Genomic DNA, 10,865 nt, shown 5'->3' with positions numbered 1-10,865 from the left:
ATTTCTCTTCAAAGCACCAACTTAAAATGCCTATTATGGTTTGATTGCTTGTGTCACATGAGAAAATGAATAATTTTGCCTTACTGATGCAGTAGCCTATTTAATGCGGGTGCGGTTCAGGTCGCAGGTCGGGTACAGAATTAAATTAGTGCTGGCTGCTGTCGGATAACGGGTCGTGTGTTCTGTTGTGTAGCTACTGGATGCAGGTTTACCTAACAGGACCCGTGCAGGACTCTGCTTAAACTGCTTTGCGTCTCTCCGTCAGATAACCTCACGTGCACGATGCGCCATTTACGGGGGCTTATTTAAAATGAAAACGCATTCTCTGCCAGCAGGAGGCGCTTTTAGAGTGATAAAATTGGTCATGTATATCGAAATATCGGAAATGTGTTTAAAAATCATATCACCGTTATTGAAAAAAATTATATCGCGATACATATTGATATTGAATTATTGTCCAGCCCTAGTTGGAGCCTTCTGTGACTTTGGTTAAACACGTACACATAATCAGGACATATCAAGTGATCGCTAACAAAGCAATAGTGACAAATAGTACAAATATTTTTTACTCACATTAGTGTTCTGCACCATTTCTGTCAGATCCAACATAGACGCACAGCATTGCTTTTTAATCTCAGTCTCTCTGCAAATCCAGCGTCGACCTGTGTCTTGTTTACAAAGGAATCCGTGGTGAAATGAAGCGAACAAACGCTCAATGTTTTACTCACGTGAGCTGAAACATCATTTAAAAAGTTCAACCAAGCATTTCTAATATTTGAATCTGAAGGAAGGTTATGCAGCGACTGTGTTCTTCCACATCCAGGAACTGCACAATATTTTGCGATCTTCAATGCCATGTTTAGCCATGATTCGGTTTAGCGCCACTAATGTTATTTCCCTACCATGTCATGCACAAATCAGTGGGCGGGGCTACAGAATTAGGCATTGATATTCTTCTGCAGAGGCGGAGTTTAACCTATCTATTATGTCATAGGTAGGCACATTCCAGGATCTGGCGTTTGCTGGGTCTGGTGTCACCAAAAGCTTTTATTTCAGTAACAAGGACGTTTGCAGTTCTGAAACTTACAGGATACTCTTTTAGTACGATGACCTCTTATATATCCAAAGCTCAAGTAAAAGTTGATTTCTCAATTCATGACCCCTTTAAGAAGATCAGAGGTGAAGAGTGCATTTTCAGCACCACTAGATGCAGTAAAACAAAATAATAACTTTTCAAACATACTGAAGTCCACGAAGAATATGCATTCAAATTATTTGACTTATTTATTTATGAGTTTAAACCTGGTGTAAAATCAGAATTCCAAGAAAAAAAGAATTGCAGGAAAAATCTAATTGTGAGACAAAAAGTCGCAATTACCTTTTTTATTATTTTATTCAGTAATCAATAAGCTTCCCTAAACTTCAGTGTGCAACTAAACTATAAAAAAAGAAAAAAATTTGAAGTTGTAAATAAAACAGATTATTGGACTATGCTTTATAAGAAAGTACCATTTAATTTTCCTGATTAAAAAAACATTTTTACTTGTGACATGTAATTATTTGTGAATTTTACTAGCAATTTTTAAAGAAATTTTACTAGCTTTTTTTCCTCAGTGTACAGTTCAGTGCTGCAGAAAAATTACACTCTTCACCTCTAACCTTCTTAAATCAACCAAAATGTTATGTCTGAGCGCTTTACATGGCCGACGACTGGCGCCGTTCACCAGCAGAGCCAGTATGCGGTTATGCACATTTACGGCCGGGCGTCATCCGCTCCCAAAAACCGAGCTCTATCCTTCAAACTGTAAAAACGGACGTCACTCTCCTCTCCATAACTGCCCAGAGTGGAAGCCCCTTGACTGGTAATAACTCTCATCTCTCTCTCCATTTCCTGATCACAATTACCCTCTCCATGAGGAGCAGGGGCTGTAAATTACATTTCTCTGATCCTCAGCTATAATTGGACACTGAGGATTCTCCGAGCAGCGGCCTTTCTGTAAGTGGAAAACAAAGAGCCTTTGAGCGTTTGGGTTTGGATTTCACAACGCAACTCATTACATTAAAGGAGAAGCGTAACATCACTCCATACTCAACAGCACACATGACCACGTCACCGAACGAGTGCATGGTATGAATTCACCTTTATTTCTATAGCACTTTATAGAATACAGAGCAGCTTCACAGAAATAAACAGGAAAATAACAGAATCAATGATGCAAATGATGCAATAGTGGCATTATTCAGCTCAATTAAAGTTCAACTGTGTAAATTATGAAATTAATTTATTTCAGCTACAAGTAATTCTACAGCAGACAACAGTGTCAATACACAGCTCAAGTCAGATTAATGTTGATTTAATCCAGTTTAATAACAGTGTCAATGTAGCAAAATTCCTTTATGAAATGAATTTGATCTACAGGAGGCAACAGTGTCATTATTCAGATCAATTCATTTCAAAGTTCATTCAAATCAGTTCAATAACTGTGTCAATGTTGCAAAATTCAACAATTATGAAATGAATTCAAATCAGCATTAAAGCATCTCTACAAAAGACAACAGTATCATTTTCAGATCAATTCAGTTCAATGTTGATTCAATCCAGTTCAATAATAGTGTCGATGTTGCATGTTTATCAATTAAGAAATTAATTCTATTCAGTCATTATTCAACTTAGTTCTGTTCAAAGTGGATTCAATCCAACTGAATAATTGTTAAATGTTGCAAAATTCAACAATTTGATTCAGTCATCATTCAACTCAATTCAGTTTAATAACCGTGTTAATGTAAAAAAAAATTATCAATTATGAAACAAATTTGCTCTACAGAAGACAAAATTATCATTTTTCAGCTCAATTTGGTTCACTGTTTATTCAATTAAGTTCAATAACAGTGTTGATGTTGCAAAGTTGATCAATTGTGACATGAAATCGATTCAGTCATTATTCAACTCAATTCAGTTCAAAGTTGATTCAATCCAGTTCAATTAAATGTTGCAAACTTCAACAATTACGAAATGAATTCAATTCTGCTTTAAAGCAGCTCTATAGAAGACAATGATGTCATTATTTAGCTCAATTCAGTTTTGTTCTCATCAGTGCAGTCAAATTGATAATATTGCTGAATATTAAGTGTCTCCAGCTAAAATCCACCGGGTGACAAAAACTGGCCTAAATGAACAAAACACACTTCAGGCTGCACAGTTCAAATTTTGCATCCAGCTCCTTCTGTGTGAAGTGGTCGAGTCATGATGGAAAAGGAGATCTGTTGACAGACAGGTCGGTCACTTCAGCGGCGGCATGCTTGTGAAGTAGCCGCACTTGTGCCGGGCTTCACTAATGGACTGCTAATAGAACCCAAACCTGCACTTTGATGCTTCCCCTGTAGTTTACAGGGTGACAGTTGTGTGATTAATTGCACTCACTCCACTCCCCGGCCACTTTTTCTCTTTTTTTGCAACGAATAGAGGCTGTCATTGCCATGACTTTGCTCGCTCACCTACCTGCGCAGCTGGATACAGCTCGATTCGCCATAGACAATGCCGAGTACATACTGTAATACATCTTTTCCTCAACCGGCACGCTACATGACATCAGGAGAAAAGAGCTGCAACCTCAGCACGCCTTTCACAGCAATTATCACTGCAATCCTCAGCACGGGGGAAGGCCAACAAACAGCGTGTAGTGCTGACGCCCACAAGGCGACCAAGAAGGAGTTTCTGATGACACACCGTTTGGCTCGACCTTTACCTTCACCAGCACGTGACCGCATTAAGCCTCATTTTCTCTTTCAAACTTAAAAAACGGGCTACATCATGAGGGAATTATGATACACTGTGGCGCTAGGTCATAGTATAGTAGCCGTTCGGTGCACAATAAAGCCTTTGTGTTTCCAAACATACTTGGAGAACGACCATGATGGCTGTAACCTTAGTAGAGCCCTTGAGACCCGACCGTTAGGCAATGAGGGGAGCGGTTAGAGTAATGATGATCGCAATAACATTCTCATTTTTACACCTACCGGAGCTGCACGTGTGTCTCTTTTTGAGGTTGCTAAATATTTTCTTAAAATAAAAGCACCCCCGTCCATAAACAAAGCTCAGAGGATGCATAACATGCAGAGTGAGAGGACAGATGTGGAAAAAGTGAACTCACGCTTTGACGCACTCAGCAGGCAGTGGGTTTGCTTGGTTTTTTAAAACGGTAATTACACATAAGACAGCAAACAAGGCACCTTTGTTTTACAAAAAAAAAAAAAAAGAGCACTGCATATGGAACCGACGGCATACAGAAAGCTGAAAAAGCGTGCAACCTACATGAAAGCAAATGCGTACAAGAATGGATTATGCACATTTGGGATCTTCACCTTTCATCAGCAAAGGATCTGCATATTCAAACAGACAGCCGGTCTACTTCAGCCCCCAAACCCACATGGCCCTCTGCCGTTAAAGCGGATGACAAGATCGTCTCCTGTCGACGCATTGTCAAGGGTCGCACAGTGCTGTTTTTTATCCCCCTCACTCTCTCTTGACTTTCCCGGTCGCCTCTTATTCATATTCAGGCGACGCGAGACACTTGTGGTGGAGATGTCAGTGATTATACTGTACTTGATAAAGGCACTCCTTTCCTCTCTATTGCTCTCTCCTCCATTTCCAGGGCCAAGAGAACATTGGGACGAGTGGGAATTCACACACTTAATTAAAACAAGTGTATCGACAGTGAAAAATAGGGGGATCAGGAGAAGAATGGAGTGTGATGGAATTTTTTCCATGCAGAATAGCCGTAACTGCTTAAATAACCAGGCAGTTCTTCAAGCTCAAAAAGATCCCCATGTGAACCGGAAACATGTAGCTCATTAGTATCCAAAAACCTACCTGCCATTAATTAGTCGCAAACAATGTTCTCCCTAAATATCGACTTCTTAATGGACACAAAGAGACTTGGCTCCATTACAGTCAATGGCATTGGCCTCTGAGGGCTTTAGGAATCAGCCTTATGTCATCCTGCGATGCCCTTCAGACACTGGAGCGGGATAGTTTTTCCTCAACCTTTCCTTGTTTCTCATTAACTATGCACAATTGTCGAGGGAGGTTTTGCTAGACTGGATTGGGTTTCTAAAAATCCAATTCCTGGCAATTCTGGAGCCTGACGCACGCAACACCTACAAACATCACTTAAAAGTAGCTTTTAAATAAAGTAACATAGCATATAATCTAGAATAGTACAAACATCACTTTATATTTAACATTTGGCAAAAGCAACTCACATTGCATACTTTTTTTTTTCAGTGCAAGCATTCCCTGGGAATCGAACCCACAACCTTGTCATTGCTCTACTGTTTGAGCTACACAAATCACTTAAGAGAGTATTTTTAAATAATAAAGTAATATAGTACGTAATCTAGAATGGTACAAACATGACTTGACATGTTTTTATCCACGCAACTTATACACTGCATTCAAACTTTGCTTTTTCTTCAGTGCATGCATTCCCTGGGAATCGAACCCATGACCTTGCCATTGCTCTACTGTTTTAGCTACAGGAATCACTTTTAAAAATTAGCTTTTTAATAGTAGTACATAATCTAGAATAGTACAAATACATTTATGCATTTGGCAGATGCTCCTATCTAAAGTGACTTACACTGCATTTAAGCTTTAGCATTCCCCTGGGAATCGAACCCATGACCTTATCACTGCTCTTCTGTTTGAGCTACATGAATCACTTAGAGTATTTTTAAATAATAAAGTAATATAGTATGTAATCTAGAATAGTACAAACATCACTTGGCATTTGTTTTTATCGATGCATCTCATACATTGCATTCAAGCTTTGCTTTTTCTTCAATGCACGCACGTGTATTCCCTGGGACTCGAACCCATGCCCTTGCCGTTGCTCTACTGTTTAAGCTGCAAGAATCTTTTTTTAAAAGTAGCTTTTAAATAATACAGTACATAATCTTGTAACAAGTTTTGTCACACCTTTTGCCAGTGATCTCCACAAAACACGAGATCAGCAGAATCCAGTACACTACAGCTGCATGTAAACCACTGAGGGATGGTTGAAGTCAATGTCAAACGTGGCTCGGAGGAGCTTCACAAACCTGTCTTGTGATGGGGAGGAGGTCTTGGTGTCATCTCTCTGTGTCAAGAACATGGCTGCCGGTTTACTTACACAACAATTATTCAGCAAAATCCTTTTAATGGAGTCCCACACTCGCTTCAGTAAACGGACACGTTCAAGAAAGCAAATGGCATCAGCTCTGAGATATGCCACAAACACAAACTTGAAAGCATCTTCAGCGTAGAGAAAGCACTTTTAACTCTCTCAACGTTGTGCCCAGAGGAAAACTCATTTAATTAGTTCATTATAACGCAATCAAAGCATGCAGCAGAAGTACTCAATAACAAAATAATCTAAATATTTACATTACTATTCATAATTGATACAAACAGAAACGGGATTATCAGACTTTTAATAAATATAAAATGCCAGCAGCACATCCACTTCTCACAGAAAGAGGCCATGAGTGATATTTTATGGTTTCAAGTAACACATTTGGTCCTGTTTCGCAAAATGTTCACAAAGGAATGTTGGCACTTTGTAATTAGGATAATACAATTATCTATAATTTATATAAGTTGATGGTTTAAGTATGCATTATTGTCTGTACATATATATAACAACAAAATAAACAATAAAAAGCTAAGATAACAGATCAAATAAAAAGCTAAGATTTACAGCAAAAGAAATGGGTTTGAAAAACAACTCCGATCAAATACTCTTTGAAAACTGTGCTGTAACAAGATTTCAGCATTCATAACCAGACTAAAGATCTTAAGAAGACTTCAGAAAGGGTACAGATCCTTCTGGAACAAACAAGCACGTTACTAAAGCTCATTTCTAGCGTCCAGACACACAGCAGCACAAGACAAAGTTCTCTCAAGTAATGAGCTCATGCCTAAAACTAAGCCCAAATGACAATAATTCACACATAAACAATGCAAAGTGATTTAATCAACTGTGCTGTACAACAACACTGGCTCAAATGTAACAAACACGTTCTTATTCTCAACGACAAACAATAACAACAACAACAGCCATCGGTATGCTAGTTAAACACAAACAAATCCGAGTTAATTAGACCTCACAAACAACACAGAATTTATAAACATACTAAAAACAAAAACCACAAACATAAAAATTAAACCCATCAAATTTGACTAGTAATCCAAGCAAATTAAGGGTTTAATCAATTCACATTTAGACTTATTAGCAATATTTAACGTTACTGAAATATGCCGTATAGATATCTGCATAAAGCTGGATCGGCTTGACAACTTCTCCTAATTTAACGAAACTTTATTTCGCTCATTCAGCTTCACCTGCCGTACTTTATTGTATATTAAAAGGTTTTCTTACCTTGAGCCGCACCGGTGTTGACAAGCGATAAAATAGTAAAAACTAGCACAGTTAAGTGTCCCGATCCGCCTCGTCCTCTTCTCGCAGGCTTTTTACTTCTTCCCATCATACAAACAGCCGAAACCAGGCAGAAATCCGCCGATCGGGTGAAATAACAATCAGAGGGACCTCTGGAGATGTTTGTTTGTAATAAAGCCCGTGGCGGAGAGATTAGCATTCGCGGAATGAAGTCCGTTGGTTTTTAACGTTACCTCAGTGCGCTCTTCTGACTCACAGCGCGCGTCGAACGCAAATGTTCAGGATTAAATATCCTCTCCGGAGAGGTTTTTCTCTCAAGGCTTCGCGAAACGCCGTGGTTCAGGTGTAAAGCAGGTAAATCAGCGCTCCTGAGGTGAGTTCATGTTCGGCGTCTGTCAGAGAAGTTGCTCCCGCGCGAGCTCCGCGCCTTCTGAGGAGAGGTGGAGAGGCGCGCGAACCCCGCGCGAGCCGCCGGAGCTCCAGCCAATCCGGATGCGCTCCGACTTCAGTGTGAAGAAAACCAATCGGATGTCCGCCTGTAACCGGGTGTGTTATCAAAATGAGCTTTAACGGGATGCTGAGGAGCTGGTGGTGTTTTCACTCTTTCTTTTATGATCCGTTCCCGCCCATAATCTCGGCACATAGTCTGAGACACTGTAGTAAATTCTGTAGGAATGACTTTCACATGTCAATTTAGATATTTTGTTATTCTGTTTCTTTTTAGGATCATTTTCTGCTCATCGTTCTACCCTAATTTCAACAAATATTCCTAATGAAATACTGTAGATTGAGGGGGAAATATATATATATATATATATAAAGGCTAATACATTAAAGGGGTCATATGATGCGATTTAAATGTTTCCTTTCTCTTTGGAGTGTTACAAGCTCTTGGTGCATAAAGAAGATTTGTAAAGTTGCGAACACTAAAGTCTCAAAACCAAAGAGATATTCTTTATCAAATTTAAGAGTCAGCTACGCCTACCTAAAACGGCTCGTTCTAACACGCCCCCACATGTCTACGTCACTATGTGGGAAGATTTGCATAACGCCACCCAAATGTTCACGCAAAGAAAGAAGGCGTAACTTTTATTCTCGCTGTAGTATTGTTGTGAAAGCGAAACTACTTGGTCTTCCAAAAGAGGACGGTATGCTCTTCGTCATGCCTGGAGCTGATCCGTGCTGGTCGCTGAGGAAATACATCAACTTTGTGCTGTGGATCACCAGATCGGCTTTCACCGTGGACGAAGCGGGAAAGGCACACAATAACTTACCAGCTTTTAAAAGCTTTTAAGCATCAAAGGTCACGTGTCCAGTTAAACTCTGAGTGCAAAGTTCTGAGTGCAAATTCAAATGCCAAACAGAAATCAAATCAGACAGACTACACACACAAAAAAACTATTATTCCACACATAGTATGTTGTGCAGTGAAAGGCTTTTATTTTTTACTCTGTGCACATAGTGTTAACATTAACGTAAGAATAACAGAAATCAAATCTAAAAAATGCAAAAACAAAACAACAACAAGAAACAAACAAACAAAACTAAACCTACAAAACAACCCAGATGATATAAAATATAAGCTCGCCTGCAATGAGGAAAAACATATGCAGAACACAATGTGTGTGAATTATTAGATAAAGAGAAAATCATGCACAAATAATAAATCTCAATGTTTGATTTTAAGGACATTTGTGCTTCATATAATACTAATTTGGCACAGTGTTGAGTTGGCATTGATGTAAACGGCGTTATTTATTGATGGGATACTATTATTTAATTATAATATTATGAATGTTTTTTATTTTTTTATTTTCCCTTTACATTTTTAGTAATTTAGTCATTGTTTTTAGTAGTGTTTGTTTTGTATTTAAGTTTTTTATGGTTTTAGTTTTTTTAGTTTTAGTATGTTTGCTGTGTTTTTGTCATTGTTATCAGTTTCTTTTATATATATCTATATAGTTTTTATTAATTTATTAATACATTTTATTTATTTATTATTTATGTTTTGATATTTTAGTACATCAATTTAGTACAAATAATCATTTATTTTAGGTAATGTCTATTTTATTTCAAGTAACTTTTTTAAATAGTTTTTTTAATAGCTTTAGTTAACTATAATAACCCTGGATGTAAAATCTACACGGGAAAAAAACAAAAAACGAATTCAATGTTGTAAATAAAACAAGGATTATTGGAGTGCATGTTACAAGAAAGTACTTTTTTTTTGTTACAATTTTGTAGTATTTTGGTTTGTCTACCTCAAAATGTCATGTTTAAATCACTGTGTTATTTTCTTTGTAACTCTTTGTGAAATTTACAAGCAATTTCTGAGTGAGAATTGTTTCTACACCAATTTGTTTTCCAGTGTAAACGGGGCCCGAGGGTGAGCACATTTTCTGCCAATTCTCATTTTTTAGTGAAGTAAATTTCTATGCATAATTAAAAAAAATAGTGAGGAATATTCCTTCATATTAACATGGTACACTGTTCTCTATTTCACAGGCGTTTCTTTGAGTGTAGTGTACGGTATGTGTGTGAGAGCTCAGGTGTGTCTCCTGTCAGATGTCACAAACCTGGTGGCGAGTGATTCAGCAGCGGATCAAAGCCGCAGCACAGCCGTAAAAACGCCAGTAAAAAGGTCAGTCCTGACGGAGCTCAGTGCCGGCCAGACCCCACGTACCAGCAGAAGGCTGTTTTCACTTAGGATTATTTTCATGGAGAAACAAACTGCTGTTGTGGCCCAAACGCACCTCCACATACAGTATTAACTCACGACTAACAATCCAAACACATCTCAGTGTGGCATTACTCTGATTGTTCAACAACAAAGTGAAAACTTCTCTGAACTAACTCGGCATATTATAAAAATAATCAGTACTATAGCAACCATTATATATGCTATAAGTTACCATTGTGCTATATAAATAAACTTTTTGCCTTGTCTAAAACCTAAACTGCTAAAATAACACTGAATCAAAATTGGCTTATGTACTGTATTAATACATGGTTCTAGACAATCAGTGCACATTACAAATAAAAAATTTGTTTTAGAGTCTCTATTCATATAGAGATGCTTTACACCATCCAATCAGTTCCTGATGGGTAAAATCAAGTGTATTTTAATTAGGGAAAGCAAAACAGGTTGCATTTTATTTGATCTTTAAAATGTTCTTTTTGGCAACTGTGTTTTAATGAGTCGAGTTCACTAAAATGATGCAGTGCCATATGGTATCCTCCGCCGGATTGTTTGGAAAAGGCCTAATTTTCTCTCCTTTGGGTAAAACCTTTGAATACTGTTATTTTCTATTGAAATTGGACACTTTTTCAGGTTATAATCAATACTTATTCAACACTTTTTAAACAGGTCAAATCGCCCCTGCAAATCATCATGGCTTGAATTTTATGATTATTGAAATCGACACTCAC

The 10,865-nt window shown here is 37.9% G+C and overlaps 1 protein-coding gene across 1 annotated transcript in view; it reads right to left on the bottom strand.

Moving 5' to 3' along the window:
* The window catches only part of LOC107558977 (netrin receptor UNC5C-like), a 205,884-nt gene extending 198,018 nt beyond the window's left edge, over positions 1–7,866 (bottom strand). The window contains exon 1 of the mRNA XM_016242686.1: positions 7,419–7,866. Coding sequence (XP_016098172.1) covers positions 7,419–7,635 — 217 coding nt within the window. The 5' untranslated portion in view covers positions 7,636–7,866. The remainder of the gene's footprint in view (positions 1–7,418) is intronic.
* Between the last annotated feature and the right edge of the window lie 2,999 nt (positions 7,867–10,865).

The sequence above is a fragment of the Sinocyclocheilus grahami genome, unplaced genomic scaffold (genome assembly GCF_001515645.1).
Source record: "Sinocyclocheilus grahami isolate Dianchi unplaced genomic scaffold, SAMN03320097.WGS_v1.1 scaffold669.1, whole genome shotgun sequence".
NCBI classification, from domain to species: Eukaryota; Metazoa; Chordata; class Actinopteri; order Cypriniformes; family Cyprinidae; genus Sinocyclocheilus; species Sinocyclocheilus grahami.
This window is presented reverse-complemented; position numbering and strand designations above follow the sequence as displayed.